Raw genomic sequence first — 21,863 nt, forward strand, 5'->3', positions numbered from 1 at the left:
CGGCGGAGAGTCCCTAGTTTTAACCATATTGTCATTGAGAACTATGACCTTCAAAATTGTTTAAAAATCACTACTTGAAAACCTTTTTAAAAATAAATTTCTGTCCTTTGTCCTCTTTTTATAAATTCATATAGGTTCTTTCTGTCAATAAGAGTTTCTGCCCTCTGCCTGTGATTTAAAAATTTTTTTTGTTAGCAATACAATTTTTTAAAATTATAAAACCTTTATAGATTATGGGTTTGTAGTAGTTTTTTAGAGTTTTTGGCAATATTTATTTTATTTTTACATATATGCCTGTAATACATCTTGAATTTATTTTTGAAAATGATGTAAGATAGGCTTTTAAATTTATTTTCTTCCAGATGAGTGGTTATTTGAACTATCACCCTTAATAAATAATCAATTTTTCTGTCCTCAAATTGTGATAGTATATCATGGGTAAACACCATAGAAATATGTTACATTTCATTAGGGTCTATTTTTGGATTTTGTGTTTTGTTCCATGAATCTATTTGTCTACTTCTATATCAATACCATGTTGACTTGATTACATTAGTTTTATTAATATGTTTTGGATCTGGGAAGCAAGTATGCCTATGGCATTCTTTTTGAAATGACCATGGTCATTTTCAAACATTTATTCTTGTGAGTAATATTATTTTATCCAGTTCCGATGAAAACCAACCCCTTTGGGATTCTAACTGAAATTACATTAAATTAAAATATAAATTTTGGGACCATTGACATTTTTATGAGATGAAGTATATCTTTCCATTTTTTCATGTCTTGTTTTACGTTCTTGAGTAAGGTTATATAGTCTAATTTCTGTAGCTCTTTGTCTTTTTTGTTAAACTTTCTAAGTTTGTTTTGTTTTGTTTTTAGAGAGGGTCTCACTCTGTCACTCAGTCTGAGGTACAGTGGGACGATCTTGGCTCACTGCAACCTCCACCCCCTGGGTTCAAGGGATCCTCCTACCTCAACCTCCCAAGTAGCTGAGCCCACAGGCGTGTGCCACCATGCCAGTCTACTTTTTTGTATTTTTAGTAAAGACAGGGTTTCACTATGTTGCCCAGGCTGGTCTCAAACTCCTGAGCTCAAGCAATCTGCCCACCTCGGCCTCTCAAAGTGTTGGGATTAGAGTCGTGAGCCACGGCACCTGGCCTCTTTCTAAGTGTTTTTATAATGATGTTCTTACTGTAAAAGAGGAATGTTTTTCCTATTTTTAGGCTTCACTTCCGCCCCACCCCACCCTACCCCCACCCCCACCCCTGCCCTATGTAATAGAGAGATTCTTGCTTTTTACATAAATATCTTGGGCACATTTTCTTCTCTCTTGTTAACACAGTCTCTCAGACTTTCTAAGTAAAACAGTCATATCACCAGGGGAAAACGGGATTAATTTTAACATGTCCTTTGCAAGAAAATGTTAATCAATGACAGTGACCACTCCTCCTTCCTGATTTCAATTGTGATAATTGTATGTTTTGCCATTTATAATTTGATTTTGAGTATTGCTTACAAACTGATGAGAAAAGGCCTAATAATTAAGGCTACTGATGGCATTCCTGAAGTTGTACAATGAAGGACCTCTACAAATGACTCAACAAAATTGAAAATAAGGTAAAATTTTTAAAATGCAATTCACAGCAAATCCAAACAGCCAACAAATATATGAAAAGAAACTCTAGTTCACTAGAATTAAGCAAATATAAACCAGATGAATAGCACAAAATAATTTTACTTCCATCAAACTTTAAAAATCCCAACTGTTAGTTCATTGTTGGTGGGAGTATGGGGCAAAGAGTACTCTGATGACTGGTTGTGGAAATGTGAATTGGCAGACTTTCCAGAAATATCTATTAAAATTAAAAAATGCATATACACCTCAATCTGATATTACCGCTCTTGAGATGCTATTCCAAACAAATTAGAGTACCAGAATGTAAAGAAATGTAAGCAAGGACCTTATTGTAATATTGTTCATAGCAGGGAAAGAAAACTGGGAGAAAAGATAACCAAAGTATAGTATTTTAGACGTACACACCTTGATGTGTTATATAGCCATTAAAGAGAGTGAATTATTAGTCCCAGAGCAGTTGATTTGAGGTCAGAGAGTGGTCAGTGGATAGTGAGAGATGGAGTAGGGGGCAGGGGAAGTAGGGAGAGGTGAGGGAGGTTAAAAGGGGGAGAATGCATTACAATATGGGATTTGGCAAATATTTCTTAAACAGGACACAAAAAGTGGTAAGCTTCAAAAATACAAAAGCTTGATTACATCAAAATTAAGAACTTTTTAAGCATGTGCTTATCATATGACCCAGCAATTGCATTTTGGGGGCTTTTATCCTGGAGAAATGAAAACTTAATGTTCACCCTGACACCTATACACAGATGTTCATAGCAGCTCGTAGCTGTTATAATAGCCCCAAACTGAAATCAGCCCAAATGTCCTTCAGTAGATGAATGGATAAACAACTGTGATTATATTCCATGGAAATTTACTCAGCTATAAAAAGGAATGAAAGCTAGGTATGGAGTTGAGTGGCCTGTAATTGCACCTACTCTGGAGACTGAGGCGGGAGGATTGCTTGAGGCCAGGAGTTTGAAACTAGCCTCGGCACTATAGTGATCTGTCTCTTACCTTTTTTTTTTTTTTTTTAAACTTAGTCTGATGTAACAGTGCACGTCTCTAGAACCAGCTTCTCAGGAGGCTGAGGTGGGAGGATCACTTGAGCCCAGGAATTTAAAACTGCAGTGAGCTATGATCTCGCCACTGCACTCCAGCCTAGGTGACAGAGCAGGACCCCATCTCTTTTTAAAAAAGAAAAAAAATATGAACTGTTGATACAATTACTTGGATGAATCCTGAGGGAATTGTGGTGAGTTTAAAAAAAAAAAAAAGACTATGTATTATATGATTCTACTTATGTAACATTCTTGAAATAACAAAATTATAAAGATGAAGAACAGATTAGTGGTTGCCAGTGGGTAGGGAGTGGAAGAGATGGGGAAGGGAGGTGGTTGTGCCTCCAAAGAGTTACCTTAAGAGATCCTCATAATGGAACTGTTTTGTATGTTGGCTGTTCAGTGTTAAAGTGGTCACATGAGTCTGCACATGTGAAATAATTGCCTAGAAGTAAATACACAGAGACACACACAAATGAATGCATATTTAAACATGAGGTTTAAAAAAGGTTGGTGAATTATATCAATGTTGATGTAGTTATCCCAAATGTTACCATTGGGGGAAGCTGGGTGAAGGATAGACAGCATCTCTGTATTTCTTACAAATCCATGTGACTCTACACTTATCTCAGAATAAAAAGTGGGAAGAAATGGTTTAAATATTTAAAATGGAAAAAATTAAGGACAAGGGAGAACAGATGCCAGCTTGACAGAGTAAATCATCTGAGGCTTGATTTTTCCATTTGCGGCAGGGAATTGAAATAAAAGGTTAATAAAATAGAAATAAGCGAGAAAAAATATTTTTAAGGTAGTGAACTACATAGTGTAGAGGCCAATTTGTCTCACATTTTGTTTGCAAGTAAAAATTTTCTAGAATTAATTACAATAGCAACCATAATATGTTTGAGTTTCTGTTGGCAATATTTACTAGTTCTACTAGTTCACTGTTACATAATTAAATCAGTGCATTCAACATTCATCTATCTTGATTAGAAAGAGCCAAATAGATCTATAGGTATCCCTAGAGCTGATTTAATTTTTCCACAGATTCTCTTTTTGTTACATTTAAATATAATATACATACCATAAAATTTGTTCTTTTAAAGGGTACAATTCAGTGGTTTTAAATATATTCACAAGGTAGTATCACTATCTAATTTCAGAATGTTTCTGTCACCCTAAAATGAAACTCTACCCACTAGCAATCACTCCCCATTCCTCCTTCCAGCCCCTGACAACCCCTAATCTGCTTTCTATCTTTATGGATTTGCCTATTCTGAGCATTTTAAATAAATGGAATCATACAGTATGTGGCATACAGATGAGAAATGCCGTAAAAGACATACCAGTCAGTTGCAATATATGGATCTTATTTAGTCTAAACTCAAACAAACCGTAAAAAAAAATTAATGAGTCAGTTGAGGATATTTGAGCACTAACTACAGACTTGATATGAAAGAATTTTTACTTTTTTCAAAGTGAAATTATATTGTGGGTATTCTTTTTTAAAAAATCTATCTTTAATAATACATACTGAATTATTTCCTCATGAAATGAATGATATGTTGTCTGGGATTTCTTCCAAAATAATTCAGATGGGTTGGTGGGTAGCGTGTGGAGATACAAATGAAACAAAGTTGGCCATGTGAGAATAATGGCTTGAAACTGGGTCTTGGGTACATGGGGTTCATTACACTTTTCTCTCTTATTTTCATATTGTAATTGAAATTTTCCATAATGAAAGTTTTTTAAAATCTGAAGAAGTAGCTGGCCTCTTTAGATGGACTTCTAATTATTATGTTCTTAATGATATCACTTCTCATTATGCAGTTTCTGACAGTCTTGTTTGTAGGGTGGATTCTCATCTTCTTTTTTTTTTTTTTTGAGATTGAGTTTTGCTCTTGTTGTCCAGCCTGGAGAGCAATGACACTATCTCGGCTCACCACAACCTCCGCCTCCCGGGTTCTAGCGATTCTCCTGCCTCAGTCTCCCGAGTAGCTGGGATTACAGGCATGCGCCACCACACCTGGCTGATTTTTTGTATTTTTAGTAGAGTTGGGATTTCTCCATGTTGGTCAGGCTGGTCTTGAACTCCCAACCTCAGGTGATCCACCCGCCTCGACCTCCCAAAGTGCTGGGATTACAGGCGTGAGCCACTGTTCTCTTCTTTAATGAAAGTGTTCCCAGTCTAATTTCTGTGTTCTCAGTGACTGGTGTCTCGCAATGATACAAGCATTTATAAAAGACAAAATTTCTTATTTTTTTGGCATGAAGTAATACATTTAATTTTGAGACTGCCTTATTGGTATCTTATTTAAATGAGAACCATTTTCCCCATGCTTTTTGATGTGTGGGAGATTTGCCTTGACAGACTTACAGGTCATATGGGCAAAGTTTGAAAGGCATAGTATTTAGGAATTGTGCACTTGAATTCTCTCAAGAGCCCTCTAATTCAAAGAGAATTAAAGACCAATTTTGCCTTTTGTGATTTAGAAGGGTCAAATTTTTCTTCTGTCATTTTCAAAGAAAAATGTTCTTGTGGATACTGTTCATTACTTAATGAACTTTGTTTTGACAAACAGTCGTTTGTGTGTGCATTTTTTCAGGGTCTATTTTTATTTAATTAATGCTTTTGAAATACTTTAAGTATAATGCAGTCAATATGGCTAATCAGAACAGACATTCCAATATATTTAGATGTTTCAAAACGTTGTATTCCTAAGAGTGGCTTATAAGAATTTCAAAATTTTGGTTATGTATTAAATAGGTGAATGTTTATAAAATTTCTATCACTAAGTTGTTGTCATTTGCTTGTTTTGCTAGTTTGAGAGCTTAAATTGATGGACGTATCATTGGTATAGCTTTGAAATCGAGCATCTAAAATGTACAGGTATAAGCAACATAATATTTCAATATCTTTAATATGCTCTTTGCTTTCTTAGGTTCTTCTAGGTTTGAAGAGTTCAAATTATCTACTAAAATATGAGAAATGAGGTTTAAGTTAAGTATTTTCATCTTGAACTCTGTCATACATACCATTTTTTTCTTCTCTACACAATAATATGTTAGATTCCTTTTAAATATTTTAATTTGAATAGAGTTGTTATATCATTTCTGTTTGTCATTTTAACCTGTGTTAGATTAAACAACCTCCATGTTTCCTAGAAGACTATATCACCTTTCTATTTACTCAGGTTCTTTTCTTGATATTGATTGGTTTGATTCATTCTCAATTTCACTATTTTTGTTAGAAGTGATAGAAAGTGACCTTTTTTCCCCTTCTCAATGCCTCTTTGAAAATAGATAGGCCATAGTTGCTTCTCTAGGGAATTTTGACAAGGCAAAAGTTTAGAAATAAGGATGGTGTGTCCTCTACTTGTATTTTGGTAAGTTAGACTAAGGTCGTCTGACTGACAGTTCTGGTCTCCTAGGAAAGCTTTTCCTCTCTCAGTACTTTAAAAATCACAGAAGTAAGTTTCAATCGATGTTTCGTTCACTGTTCCTTTTGAAGTATCTTTCTTATTGACTTATAGTGGATAATTACTGATTTAGGTCCAATAGTCTGTGATGTCTTTGTAGGAAATACCAGAAGTGTTCCAGATTCTGCCCTATGGTTGTTAAAATGCTTGTATCAACAGACATTTGCATTGATATTTAATGTCAGTTGATACTGAATGTCAACTCGATTGGGTTGAAGGATGCAAAGTATTGATCCTGGGTGTGTCTGTGAGGATGTTGCCAAGGGAGATTAACATTTGAGTCAGTGGGCTGGGAAAGGCAGACCCACCCTTAATCTGGGTGGGCACCATCTAATCAACTGCCAGCTCAGCCAGGATATAAAGCAGGCAGAAAAACATGAAAAGGCTAGATTGACTTAGCCTCCTAGCTTACATCCTTCTCCCATGCTGGATGCTTCCTGTTCTCAAACACTGAACTCCCAGTTCTTTAACTCTGGGACTGGGACTGTTTTCCTTGCTCCTCAACTTGCAAACAGCCTATTGTGGGATCTTGTGATTGTGTGAGTTAACACTCCTTAATAAACTTCCGTATATATCTGTCTATCTTACTAGTTCTGTTTCTCTAGAGAACCAAGACTAATATAATATGTGAGTCATGGGCAGAGTTGCAAGTGACACCTCTGGCTTTGTCAACATATGTCCTAAATTCCACATAATGAGTTTGGTGATTGTTTTAGGATATACTGTATAGATTCAGTATGCTAAGTCATTTCTTCCTCTTTCCATTTTGTTCTCTTTTCTTTATTTCTTTCTCCCTAAATTAAAAAAAAAAAAAAAAAAAAGATGAAAACTTTACCCGAAGTTTTGAGGGAAAGTTACCGGTAGTTCTTACTCTCCTAAACAACTAATTTCATTTTTTATTTATTACTTCCATTGTTCATATGTATGAATGCTTCCTGTGATTAAAGTAATATTTTATGTGATTGAAATTACAGAGAAAGTTTATAAATCGTAACATTAGAAATAAGTCCTGAGACTCATGAAAAACATACTGTGGGAATAGAAATAGCAGGATGAACATTAGGAATTTGAGCCATATTAGACCCAGCTAGTTTGTCTAATTTCAAAAATAAGATTGTTCAAATTATTTTAAGATGAAGTGTTTTGAGATATCTAGAACTTACCCTGTAATTTGCCTTTGGGGTTTTTCATCTCTTTGGGTGGAATTAAATAATGCTTAATATACTTTTGCCTTGTTCATGGAGTATTAAAAAGAATAGGATTTAGATGGTAAAGATCATGCTTGAGATTTTTTTTCCTATCATTTATTGGGTCTGTGATCAAGATAATGCTCGTTTCCTTTATGTGCTTCAATGGGAATAAAAATTGTTAAATCACAGAATATTTTAAGGATTAAGTTTAAAATGCCAGTGTTGGATTTACATACCATGCAAATGTCTGTAATTATGTAGAGACATTGGTAACCAACTTGATAACTAATTGTATCTTTTTTGTGACTGTGGTTATCATTACTGTAACAATGTCCTTCTGTATAAATTTTGATAGTTTGATGCATTGGACAGGTTGTGTACCTGACTCAAAGGTCCTGTGAGGAAACTAGGCTCCAGAGTGCTTGTCCATGATCACTCGCTGGTGAGTGACAAGGCAGTGCCAATGTATTTTTATTTCTATTTCAGTGTCCATTTTTGATAGATTGTACCATAGCCATTTAGCAGCATATTGAAACTTTTAAGCAGCACTTAAAATTTCCTTTGTCTGAACCAGAAATCACATCAACAGCATAATGTTAACTTGTTTCTGATTACAAAAATAACACTTGGAAAATAAAAGTGTAAAGAAGAAAATGTAAAAACCAGATTATTATTTTCCTGTAGTGGAAACAACCGGGAGTATATTGCCTCTTCATCTTTTTTTCTCATCACATGGTTATTTTCACTTACTCTAACATGAGTATTTTTCAATGTCTATTTTACTACCTTTCCTAGTCAAGTTTTGAAGTAAATACACATACACACACACACACACACACACACAACAAATTAGCATCTTTTTTGTTTGTTTTTTTGAGACGGAGTTTCACTCTTGTTGCCCAGGCTGGAGAGCAATGGCACAATTTTGGCTCACCGCAACCTCTGCCTCCTGGGTTCCAGCAATTCTCCTGCCTCAGCCTCCCAAGTAGCTGGGATTACAGGTGCACACTGCCACCACACCCAGCTAATTTTTTGTGTTTTTAGTAGAGACGGGGTTTCTCCATGTTGATCAGGCTGGTCTCGAACTACCGACCTCAGGTGATCCACCAAATAACTTCTTAAAAAAAGGTCAAAATACTCAACTATATTTTGCAAGCCAAAGGATTATCTTGCAGAAGAAGTAGGCACTTGCAGGTTCAGTTATTAAAGTCCTACTTATGGTTTGCTTGGAGAGGATAATATATACAGTGTCCTCAGCAGTCATTGTGGTGTGGTGCGAATAGCACAGGCTTTGCATTCAGACTGACCTGACTGAATCCTGGTCCCACTACTTGCTAATTGCATGATGTTGGACAATCACTTAACCTCTCTGACCTTTGGTTTCCTGTCTTTAAAATGGGATGAATGATGCATACCATTCAGGGCTGCTTTAGGATTAGAGACAGGAAATATAACTAAAGTGCCTGACCTGGTGTCTGGATGTGTTAGCCATAGGATAAGTGATAGTCAGAAGAAACCTAAGGCCTTAGGCTTACAAAACTGAAGTAATTTTGTAAAAATTAAAGGCAACCATGTTATAGCCATAATTAACTAAGTAACTGTGTCTTCAAAATATTTATTTGCGTAATTTACCATTTTCCCTTTCTCTTGCAAATATGTTACTGCCCAAAGAAGAATGGAAAATGATGAAAAAGTGACTGGAGATGCTTTCTACCCTGGCAGGCCATGGTCCAGGCTACAGTGTTTACCTCATTTCAGGAAGGTCCAAAGCATGATGGGCCTGGAATAGGTCTTAGAGATTCACTGATGAGTTCCCAAGGAACATTCACAATCCAGGGCAAGAGATTCAATTCAGAAAATGCAAAAACCTTTTCACCATACTTTAAAAAAAAATTCAGAATAGGCTTCGGTGAACCCTATTGTGGGTGGCAGGAGTTGGGGTCGGGGTATAAATTCTGAAAACTTGAGTTGTTTTATTGAACATAACAAATGTGGGGGAAAATTAAAAAGATCTTTCTTTTAGCCAGTAAGAGGTTAATACCTGACTGTGTCTGCAGAAAAGCAACATTGAGGCAATTTTTAAATCTTTATTTCCAAATAAGATGAGAAAGTTAGAGGAAATCACTCATGTCTGATCTAGAAAGAATTAGAGACATAGACATATCCCAAATAAGAATACTAGTAAGGCATTTGTCTCCTTTATAAAAACTTGCCTAATACCATGCTTATATCACTTACAAATGGCTTACTAGTATGTAAGTGATGTAAGTATGGTATTAGGCAAGTTCTTATAAAGGAAGCAGGACAATATCTCTAAGAAAATGATACGTAAGTGGGTCTCACAAGATGAACAGAAATTCAACAGCAAGGATAACTGTCTTCCAGGCCCAGTTAACTGTATATGTAAGTCAACAGTGGATTATGGAGAGCATGAGGAAGGAGTGTGGGTGGAGAGTGAGCTTAGAGCCACTGCACTAGTACTAAGTTTGAATTACGGAAAAGACAGCAATGTTTTAATTTTCATTCAAGAGAAATGTCGAAAATGTTATATAATGAGTACAAGCAAAAAGAATAGCAGAGCCAGTCAATCAATATAAGATGATTTTTTAAACACAGAAAAGACACTTAAATGTGCCTTTGCCTATGAAGGAGTGAAGGACATGCCATCCCAAAATATGTCAGATTGGTATATTGATTGTTTAGAGGTGAAAACTTTGGAGAAATTGGAATTTCATGAGGCTATGTGGACGGGATGCCCTCCTGAGCTAGGAGCTTCTGTATACAGAAGAGACACTGAATGAAATTGCTGTATATCCCCAAGGAGGAACAACTCTTTTCTTCCCAAGACTGCAAGCCTATTACCCAGAGGATTAACTACTTCCTGTCAGGAAGGCTAGATGAAGACTTTCTGGAGCTGCCTTTCTTCCACTAACGGGACGCTGGGACCTGTAGGAGCACCCCGTTTGGGACTGTGAGGTGCTTGAAGGGGTGTGGACTGGCATCCAGCAGTCACTAACACATAACTGGTGTGTAAAAGGCAGGCATTACATTAGAAGCAGAGTCAATCCTTTTTTTGGAGGTCCCACTGAGATAGGAACTTGGATCACTGGATTCAAAGATCACTTGGTGCCTTAAAGACACACATTCCAAAGTGGAGTGTGGTTGAAGAAAGTGGGCCAGGTGGTTGAAGAAAGCCATGTGGGAGCTCAACAAATCCCAAGGGCTTATTATGATGCTGCAGATGGTCTCCTTAGCATCTCAGCTCTTCTGCAAGGAAGAGCTTGGGTGTTAGGCCTCAGAGGCTATAAGGTCCTAGGGTTACAGAGCAGGGGAGAATGAAGTTCTGTGACCCAGGGGTGGAGAGTACACTCTAGGTTTGCAGGCTGGTGGTACTCCCAGAGGAAAGCCAAGCTGTTTCTGTTGTGAGCAGATCAGCAAAGAGCCTCAGGCTGAAGGGAAAAGTGCACAGAGGAAGATATTTTACAAATCAGGGCAGTTTAGGCCAAGACTTACTATGCTCTACAAATTTTGAGGGGGGTGGGGAACTTTTTACAAACAAGTAGGGGTCTTGACATGTTATATATAAAGATTAAAATTTTTGATTTTTCTAAAAAAAAAAAAAAATTAAAGGGCAAGGTTTGTCCTTTCCTGCATGCAGCAAGCAATCAAGATTCCACTGGGAAGAGCACCCTCTCGATACAAAGTGAGAAAACAGCGCTTGTCACCAGAGACTTGGAATTGGAGGCTGCAATGGACCTGAATAAACATATTTACCTTCTCTTCCATCTGTTTTACACACCCCCACACCATATATCTCCAGTGACTCCCCTGAAAAATTGACTTCCTCTAGCCAGATTTTCCTTGTCCTGTTATGTTTCTCATACTTATCACTCTGTGCCTAAAAATGTATAAAAGCATCTTGCTTTGGCTACTTCTTTGGACTTCACTTGCTTGTAAAGATCCCCGTGTACATGTAAAACTAATAAAATTTGTAGACTTTTCTCTTGTTAATCTGCCTGGTGTCAGTTTGGCTCCCAGATCCAGCTGAAGAGCCTACTAAGAGCTAAAAGAGCAATGGAGGTGATCTGTTCTCCTCTACACTAAAACTGGACCAGTGTCTTATTCCAGTCCAACTAGTTGGCCAGTGCTTCAAAGGAGAGTAAACTCCATTACCCCACATCAGAAATCTGTTAGCATAATAAGTAACCTGATTGATAAAACATCTAAACCATTTGCCATGACTTGTTCTGTAAAGTGTTTAAAATCCATCATGCCCCGAACCACTGATTCTCTCCAAGTTTCCATTATTCACCACTGATTTAGTTAAAGATCACTTTTCAGAGAGAAGTTTATAGAAGTGGCAAAAAATACATATATATTTATATAAACAAATATAAATATTATATACATATATCTTTAAATTTAGTGATAAGAGACACTTTGGTCGCAGATTAGATAGGAAATAAGTAAACAGAAAAGTTGAAAACCTAAAACTCATGCTATTCTTATTACTTTATTTTCTCATAATTATTTTTTGATGTTTCCCTTTACTGTAAGCACTAGATGAGGAGCCAGGAAGCCAGGATTCTAGACCCAGCCATATCGCTTTCTACACATTGCCTCATCTCAGACACATCCTTTTACTTCTCTAGCCCTTGGTTTCCTGATCTCTAAAATGAAAGGATTTTCAAATAGGTTCCGCAGGATATAGCAGAGATGCTTCAAGGGCCACTCTGGAAGATGAAGGGAGGCCTCCTGCCAACCTTTCCCCTTCAGACAGAGCAGCTTCACTTTTATTTGTATTGTAAGTTGGGGCTGTTACAAGATTTTTTTTTTGACAAAAGGATTCTGTCACTTTTTAAAAGTTTGAAAATCACTGAGCTAAATGTTCCATAAGTAGAATAGGGCATAGAATGTAGGGAGCATTCAGTGTGTTAGCCGTTAGTCTCTGCCACCCCTTCCCCAGCGGGTCCTACACAACTAAGATAGCATTTCCTGTGACTGCATACTTCAGAGTATGAAATGATGGCCTGAAAAATTGCCTGATCCATCTGCTTTATATCAACAACACCATCAAAATGTCTTGGACATGTTCTCTGTGAATTTTTAATATAGTTTATTTCTAGTTTTTGTACTTTGCCTTTTTCTCTCACAATTGAATTTTCTTCTTTCATTTCAGAATTTTAAAATAATTATGATAATGCGTTTTTGAAAGTTAATGTGTTGGTGTGTTCCAGACTTGTCAGCTTGTGGGAAAGTGACATCAGCGTCCACCCGCTAACCCTGCCCTCTGCAACCTGCTTGGAGCTGCTGTTGATATTATCAAGGAGTAATGCCAATCTGCCTTTATCCCTTCGCCATATGAATTCCTTTCAGGTGAGCAATGGCTTCTTTTCTAGGCTGTGATTTCTCAGTTTTACTTGGAATTATTTTTCAAGGATCCTCCCTTTCACAGGAGATAGCCCGTGGAATTCCCCAGTTTCAAATCATAGCAATAAGCATAATGCACGTATTGCTTTATCTATATGTTTTTTGTTTGTTTTTTGGAGGCAGAGACTCGCTGTGTTGCCCAGGCTGGAGTAAAGTGGTTCAGTCTCGGCTCACTGCAGCCTCCGTCTCCCAGGTTTAAGCGATTCTCATTCCTCAGCCTCCCGAGTAGCTGGGACTATAGGTGCATGCCACCACACCTGGCTAATTTTTTATATTTTTAGTAGAGACAGAGTTTCACTGTGTTGCCCAGGTTGGTCTCGAACTCCTGAGCTCTGGCAATCCAACTGCCTCAGCCTTCCAAACTGCTGGGATTACTGGCATGAACCTGCCACATCCCACCTTTGTCTATCTCTTTTTAAATAAATGAACAAATAGAGGCTCAGAATTGACTAGGTAATTGTCTGGTTGTGGCAGAATTCACAGCTCTATAACTCCAGGCTTTGTTCTCCAGCTCCCATCTTCCTTCTGGGAAATGGCCAGAAGATCTGGCAGACACTTGTGAATGCCACCTCCCTTCTCCCAAGTTTACAGGAGACCCAGGAATCTTGATCATTATTAGTGGGTTTGCTGCTGTTAGCCTGAAGTCAAATTGCCAAATGGATGTTTAACAGGATTGGTCTGTTTAAAGGTGTTCTACTTTCCGAGCCATTTCCCTCTCTCTCCTTAGCCCTCTCCCTTATCACTTCCCTACTGCCCTTGATATTTATTTGTTCTAGTCTAACTCATTTCTGCAAATGTAGACTGGCCAGCAAGAGGACCAGCAGGAAGACCCCCCACCTCCCTCACAGTCAGCTAATTGTCAGATGAGGTGGCAAATGAGAATTAAATGTTAACTTGTGGCTTAAGTTGTGGCCCTATCACTACTACATGTAATTGCACATATCTGTGACTCTTGACGATGGGAAAATACTCACAAGCCCTCTGGTGCTAGTGGTAATACAATGTACGTTGCTGAGAGATTAACATGGGTTTTTCCTACTTCTGGGTTTTTAATGTATCGTAAGAAAACTTCAGGAGCATTGTATATTGTTTGGTACCTCTGTTATATGGTAAAACAAGATGTGGATTTTCCTATGAATCATATCTCAAGAAATAGAGAGGAAAAAACTGCTCCAATCTTATTTACATTCTTCTCCTCTTGGAAATCTGTTACATGGATTGTCTCTGTGATGCTCTTCCCCTTTCTGAGCCTCAGGCACTCATAGAGTACAGCCTTGGCCTTAGCATGCCTGTTTGTTTTTGCTGTCTGTTGGTCAACTCCAATCCTGGTGTCTCAAAGCGACCTTAAATAACATCTTCTCATTTTGTAGGAGAGGAAATTGAGATCTGGAGCAATGAGTTGGCCAGGAAACACTCAGGGGGTCAAAGACCAAACTGGACTCACTCACCGGGGTTACTCCATCTGCCACCAACTACAATGCCCACTAAGGTCCTGGAGGTGGAGCAGGTGTGAGTGGTGGGTGGAGGCAGGTTATTAGATCTGCCTTGGAATGTCCACAGCCTCCCCTTATTTTGCAGTAGTTTATATTTATGTTATTTATCCATATACTGCCTTAAACCAGATATGATTTAAAATTCTGTATATTTATATTTCATTAAGTTCTGCTCATGGGATTGAATAATGCAAAAGTTTGTATATGCCCACAAACGTTCATGGAGGGAGAGACAAGAAACTTAACAGTTGTATCTTTGAGGAGTGAAGCTGAAAAACAATAATTTTTTATTTCACTCCTTCCTTCATTTACTGTTTGAAATTTGCATGCCATGGGTGAGTGAGCAGCAAGAGAAATGACTGACTTAAAGGATTTTATGGCATGTTGGGGGAAATAGGACAGTCATCCATGTCTGATTTAACTTAAGAGTAATTTTATTACAAAATAGCCTCAACACAAGTCTTAAAGAAATTAAAGGTATAAGAGTAATCTAAACCAAATATGGAAGGTTTGAGAGGAAGACCAATCTACAGTTCTTCCCTATGAGACCCAGGAGGCCTTGCCCCCTTTAAGGATGTCATCTCAATCTCATGGAAGCACAGGTGCATGAAGCCTGGCCTGCAATTGGTGGCATTAGTGTGGTCTTAGCACCTTTAATTAGAGGAGCTCTTAGAGTGGTCTGAATGTTCATTACTCAATGCCCTTTTCTATTGGTGATGGTATTTCATGTGGTTTTAGTCCCTTTTCTGAATATTATTGTCAGAAACACACATGCTTTCCCAGTATCACAGATAGAGAGAAACTTGGCAGAATCTTATGAGCTAGTTTGGTCCCTGCTGTCACCCCTGGAAAGATGTATTCTTATAAGGAACATACCAGGAATCATCTTCCCTATGCAGGTCCTCACTCCCAGATGAAGGATCAGTGAAAATGGAGAAAGTGTGTGTCAGGATTAGAAAGATGCTCTGCTTTTTCATCTTTGTACCACCCACTTCATCATGTATTATAATGGCAAGGAATGGGGCTTCTAATTTTGCCTGTGTTTAGGATTTATTTTTTTTTAATTGGGAACTCACTCTCATGCACATTTTTTAAGAGCTATATTGGCAAGAGCTATAAAATAGCAGAGTGACACTTGTTAAAGTTTGCTTTACATTTCCAATTCTCTTATTTTCTGGCTGAGTCACTGTCAGCAGTGCTTCTTTTTCTGTAAAGCTGTCATTTTAGGATTCACTTGGTGCTCCTGCTTGAGCTGTTATCACTGCTGAATCTCCAGAAGAGTTTATCTTATTAATTTAAACAACATGATATGAAATTCTAACTTCTTAAATTACACTGTAACATTTCTCTCAGGCCAACAGGGATCTCTTTTGGTGGTTTTGTCACAATTATAGCTTCCACTCTGTTACAGTACCTTACTATTTCTAATGTGATTATAAGCCAACAAAATGTAGGATTTGATTGAGATTCACTGACATATTGCTAAGCATATACTAAGTTGTTGCAGTGGTCACAAGAAGATGGATGGACTTATCATTCCTTATCAAGTCACTTCCTGCTTAAAATTCTTCCGTGGAATCCTGTTGCAATGAAAATAAAATCCAAACTCGTTATCTTGGCCAATAAGCCGAGGAACATCTTGGCCCTGCCTCCCTTTCTGACTTCATCTCTGGCTCTCTCACTGTCACTCAGCTCCAGGCACACTGGCCCTATCTCCCTGTCCTTATCATGAGCTGGTTCTGGCTGTAGGATCTGTGGACTGGCTGTTTTCTCTGCTACTAGGAGAATACTCTGCACCAGGTCTTTGCATGGCCAGCTGCTTCTTGTCGTTCAGGTCTCAGTTCAGGTATCCCCTCTGAGGAGAGGTCCAACCTGACCCCCCTTCTTCACATCACCATTACTCTGTAACCTTACCTTGTTTAATTTTCTTCAGAGCACTTTCCACTTTTTGATCTTGTTCATTTATTTGTTTGTCTTTTTCCTCTACTAAAATATGTGTTGAATGAATGAATGAGGGAATGTCTGTTTTTTTTCAATATTGTGCCAACAGAACTTAGTATAGTGCCTGGATGTAGGAAGAAGTTAATAAATACTGGATGACTGGCCAGATGGCTGGATGAAGGCACAATTAAAATGCAGATGGACACAGCCATGTGACATTCTAGAAATCTAAAAGACTGAGCTGGGTTACACAGAGGTATGTACAGTACACACTCAGGGCAGAAGCAGCAGCCCTTTCTCTGCTGGGGCAGTACTAGACTCAGCAGATAAGGTCTGGATTTAAGACATGTCAACAAAGTTGAGCACAGATAGGTATCCACATTGAAACTGCAACCTGGTGTTTTGTACAAATGAGAAAAACTCAAAGAAGAGTTCAGCCCTTAGAAAGAGCTGGCAAGACTCAAGATAAGCAAAATAATCAATATATAGGATGGGACTCTCTGGTTACTGGAGACCACAGTACCACAGTAGGGAATATGGGAATGATGCCCAAGCTTTTGTGCCAGAAACCAAGGCAGTCGGCATTAGAGGTGCAGGTGGGTCCTCTGGAGCAGGCAAGTTGCAGCCTGTTGACATCATTGCCATTGCTAGTTTATTTCACTGGGTGTGTTTCAGAACTCTGGGGTTAGGTGGCACAAGGCCATTTCCATACCCATCTTGCTGGGCAACAACCAGCTCTTAACCTGAAGTCCTGCAATGGCAGCTTTAAATCTGGGTAAGATATCTGCAAGGTAGAACCTTAAAAGCAACCAGGTTGGAACCAGGACTGGGCAAGAGCTGCTGGTTTTAATGGCAACTATGTATTTTTCCTAGAATCCTGGCCTGTTGCAGCTAGAAGGAATAATAAGTCTAATAATCTTATTTTTATAGATAAGGAAACACATACCCAAGAAGGTTAAGCTGATATTGGAGACAGAAAATCTGATTTCTTAGTTGTGTTTTTTGTGCTACAGAGAGTATGTTGACTTCTCTTTGGGAAGAGAGGGGATTTTTCTATACTTAGCATTTCTCTGGCCAAAGTAGCTCACACTTGTAATACCAGCACTTTGGGGGCCAAAGCAGGAGGATCACTTGAGCCCAGGAGTTCAGATCCACCCTGGGCAACATAATGAGATGCCATCTATGTAAAAAATTAACAGGTGTGCTGGCATATGCCTATAGCTCCAGCTAATCAGAAGGCTGAAGTAGGAGGATTTCTTGAGCCCTGGAGGTCAATCCTACAGTAAGCCATGATTGCACCACTGCACTGTGGCTTGGATGACAGCGTCAGACCCTGTCTCAAAAAAAAAAAAAAAAGATATTAATAATCAGATAATAATAATATAAATTATAATAGCTAATTTTTTTTTTAGTTCTTTCTGTTTTCCAGGTACTGTTCTCAATGATTTGTACTTAGTAGCTCATTTCATTTTCATGACACCTCCATGAGGAAGGTATATTATTATTTCCATTTTACAGGTGCAGAAACTGAGCCACAGGAGCACAACGTGCCCAAGCTCACACAGCTAATAAGTAGAGGAACATGAGGTACAAGGCCTGGCTCCAGAACCCCTATTCTTAACCACTAAATAATGTTAACCTCTTTTAATAAGGTTGGTTAAAGAAAGTTAGATGTTTTTAAGTGGCATGACTTGTCAGCCCCTTGCATGTGCTTAAGGGGTAGTGTGATCCTCCTAGTTGAGGAATATAGTAAACATTATTTCCCAAATGTACTTGATAGCAGGGAGACTTTTTCTAGGGCATTTTATGGGATTAATGTTTGCAGAACGCAGATGGGGAGACACTGTTCTATCTCTAAAGACCCTTATGTACATTCTTAGTGGCAGCCTTCCTTACCTCTACAAGAAGTAGTGCTGCAGTTTTAGAGGCTGATTGTCGGGAGGATACCATCTCTTTCTTTTGAGACTAGACGGTTGTCCTTTTGGTCAGGGCCTCTTTGGTCAGAATGGCACAGTAGGAACAAGATCTGCCTTTGGCATTCCTTGGTACACACTGAATCAAGCCTGAGGCCCAGAAGGTCCCTGGCTGAGCATTGCTTTCCCACCCTGTATCTGTTCCCAGTTCCATTTCAACTGGCACTCATCCACTCTGTACACCGCGTACCAAAGTAGTAACATGGCAAAGGGTTCTGCTGGTAGATTGAGCCCTCTGGGCAAGCTCTGCCTCTCTCCTAACTTAAGGATTGACTCCCACTGAGAATGCTCCAGAAGAGTATTCCTTGGAAAATATACTCAGCTAAGATAAGGAAGGAATGTTACACAGCCTTGGTCCCTGAGTGGAGGAAACCCTTCCTGTTTATTCCCACACCTTACCTCATTAACTCCAGCTCCAACCAGCTGCTCCAGGCTATCTAAATGGTATGGATAGAATTTTTAAGGGCATAGAGCCCCAGGTAGATGACAATGTTTTCACAAACACTTGCCTTTTTCAGATACTTGCAATTCCCATTTTATTTATTCTTAATTTTTATGGAGACATAGTAGGTATATATATTTATGGGTCACATGAGATATTTTGATACAGGCATGTAATGCATAACAGTCACATCAGGGCAAATGTAGTATCTGTCACCTCAAGCATTTATGCTTTGTGTTACAAACAATCCACTTATCCTCTTTTAGTTATTTTTAAATGTACAACTAAATTACTTTTTACTATAGTCATCCTGTTGTGCTAGCAAATATTAGATCTTATTTATTATTTCTTTTTTTTTTTTATTCATTAGTCATCCCCACTTCCCCCATCCCTCCACTACGCTTCCTAGCCTTTGGTAACCATCTTTCTACTCTCTGCCTCCATGAATTCAGTTGTTTTAATGTTTAGATCCCACAAATAAGTGAGAACACGTGCAGTTTGTCTTTCTGTGCCTGGCTTATTTCACTTACATAATGTCCTCCAGTTCCACCCATGTTGTTGCAAATGACAAGATCTCATTGAGTTTTATGGCTGACAAGTAGTCCGTTGTGTATATGTACCACATTTTCTTTATTCATTCATCTGTTGATGGACACTTAGGTTGCTTCCAAATCTTGGCTCTTGTGAATAGTTTTGCAATAAACACGGGAGTGCAGATATCTCTTTGATATACTGATTTCCTTTCTTTTGTGTACCTACCTAGGAGTGGGATTGCTGGATTGTGTGGTAGTTCTTGAACTCCTGACCTCAAGTGATCCACCTGCCTCGGCCTCCCGAAGTGCTAGGATTACAGCTGTAAACCACTGTTCCTAGCCGGTAGTTCTATTTTTTGTTTATTGAGGAATCTCCAAACTCTTCCTCATGCTGGTTGTACTAATTTACATTCCCACCAACAGTGTATGAGAGTTCCCTTTTCTCCATATCCTTACCAGCATTTGTTAGCCTGTCTTTTGGATAAAAGTAATTTTAACAGGTGTGAGATAATATCCTGTTGTAGTTTTGATTTGCATTTCTCTGATGATCAATGATGTTAAGCATCTTTTCAGAAACTTGTTTGCCAATTGTGTATGTTCTTTTGAGAAATATCTATTCATATCTTTTGCCCATTTTGTAATCAGATGATTAGATATTTTCCTATTGAGTTGTTTGAGCTCCTTATATATTCTGGTTATTAATCTCTTGTCAGATTGGTAGTGTGCAAATATATTGTTCCATTCTGTGAGTTGTCTCTTCATTTTGCTGATTGTTTCCTTTGCTATACAGAAACTTTTAACTTGATATGATGTCATTTGTCCATTTTTACTTTAATTGCCTGTGTTTGTGGGGTATTACTCAAGAAATCTTTGCCCAGTTCAGTGTCCTAGCGAGTTTCCCCAATGTTTTCTTACAGTAATTTTGTAGTTTGAGGTCTTAGATTTAAGTCTTTAATCCATTTTTATTTGATTTTTGTATATGGCTAGAGATACAGATCTAGTTTCATTCTGCATATGGATATCCAGTTTTCTCAGACCCATTTATTGAAGAGACTGTCCTTCCCCCACTATATGTTCTTGGCACTTTTGTAAAAAAAATGATTTCACTGTAGATGTATGGATTTATTTCTGGGTTCTCTATTCTATTCCATTGGTCTATGTGTCTGGTTTTATGCCAGTACCATGCTGTTTTGGTTACTATAGCTTTGTAATATAATTTGAAGTCAGGTAATGTGATTCCTCCAGTTTTGTTCTTTTTACTCAGGATGGCTTTGGCTATTGTGGGTATTTTATGGTTCCATATAAATTTTAAGATTTTTTTTTCTATTTCTGCGAAGAATGTCATTGTTTAGATAATTATTGCATTGAATCTGTAGATTGCTTTGAGTAGTGTGGACATTTTAACAATATTCATTCTTTCAGTTCTTGAACATGGAATATCTTTCCATTTTTTTGTGTCTTCTTCAATTTCTTGCATCAATGTTTTATAGTTTTCATTGTAGAGATCTTTTATTTCCTCAGTTAAGTAAATTCTTAGTGATTTTACTCTGTAGCTATTGTAAATGGGATTACTTTTTAATTTATTTTTCAAATTGTTCCCTGTTGGCATATGGAAATCCTAGTGATTTTTGTGTGTTCATTTTGTCCCCTGCAAATTTACTGTATTTGTTTGTCAATTCTAATAGTTTTTCATTGAAGTCTTTAAGTTTTTCTAAATATAAGATCATATCATCTGCCAGAAAGGATAATTTGATTTGTTCCTTTCCAGTTCGAATGCCCTTTATTTCTCTCTCTCGTCTGATTGCTATAGCTAGGACTTCCGGTACTATGTTGAATAACAGTGGTAGTGGGCATCCTTGTCATGTTTCAGACCCTAGAGGAAAGGCTTCTAGTTTTTCCCCATTCAGTATGACACTAGCTATGGGTCTATCATATATGGCTTTTTTTATGTTGAGGTATGTTCCTTCTATATCCAGTTTTGTAATGGTTTTTATCATGAAGTGATGTTGAATTTTTCCAGATGCATTTTCAGCACCACCATCAATTGAAATGTTTATGTGGTTTTTGGCCTTCATTCTGTTGATATGATATATCACACTGAGTTATTTGTATATTTTGAATCATCCTTGTATCCCTGGGATAAATCCTACTTGGCCATGAAGAAATATCTTTTTAATGTGTTATTGAATTCAGTTTGTTAGTGTTTTATTAATGATTCTAAATCAATATTGTTTAGAGATATTTGGCTTGTAGTTTTTTTAATGTGTGTCTGTCTAGTTTTGGTATCAATGTAATACTTCTGGCCTCCTATAATGAGTTTGGAAGTATTCCATTCTCTATTTTCCAGAATAGTTTGAGTAGAAGTAGTATTAGATCTTCTTCAAATGTTTGGTAGAATTCAGCAGTGAAGCCATCAGATCCTGGGCTTTTTTTTACTGGGGAACTTTTTATTATGACTTCACTCTCATTTGGTCTGTTCAGGATTTTTTCATGGTTCAGTTTTGGTACATGAATTTATTCATTTCTTCTATGAATTTATTCATTTCTTCTAGATTTTCAAATTTATGGGCATATAGCTGCTCATAGTAGCCACTAATGATCCTATGAATTTCTGCAGTATCAGTTGTAATTTCTCCTTTTTCATCTCTGATTTTATTTATTTATTTTATTCATTTATTCTCTTGTATTTTCTTAATT

General features: G+C 37.7%; 1 protein-coding gene across 2 annotated transcripts in view; it reads left to right on the forward strand.

Moving 5' to 3' along the window:
• Positions 1 to 21,863, forward strand: part of UBE3D (ubiquitin protein ligase E3D) — a 187,856-nt gene that overhangs the window by 108,250 nt on the left and 57,743 nt on the right. For both annotated transcript variants that reach the window (XM_026454542.1, XM_026454541.2), the window contains one exon: positions 12,592 to 12,730. In XM_026454542.1, coding sequence (XP_026310327.1) covers positions 12,592 to 12,730 — 139 coding nt within the window. The remainder of the gene's footprint in view (positions 1 to 12,591; positions 12,731 to 21,863) is intronic.

Source organism: Piliocolobus tephrosceles, chromosome 5 (genome assembly GCF_002776525.5).
Source record: "Piliocolobus tephrosceles isolate RC106 chromosome 5, ASM277652v3, whole genome shotgun sequence".
NCBI classification, from domain to species: domain Eukaryota; kingdom Metazoa; phylum Chordata; class Mammalia; order Primates; family Cercopithecidae; genus Piliocolobus; species Piliocolobus tephrosceles.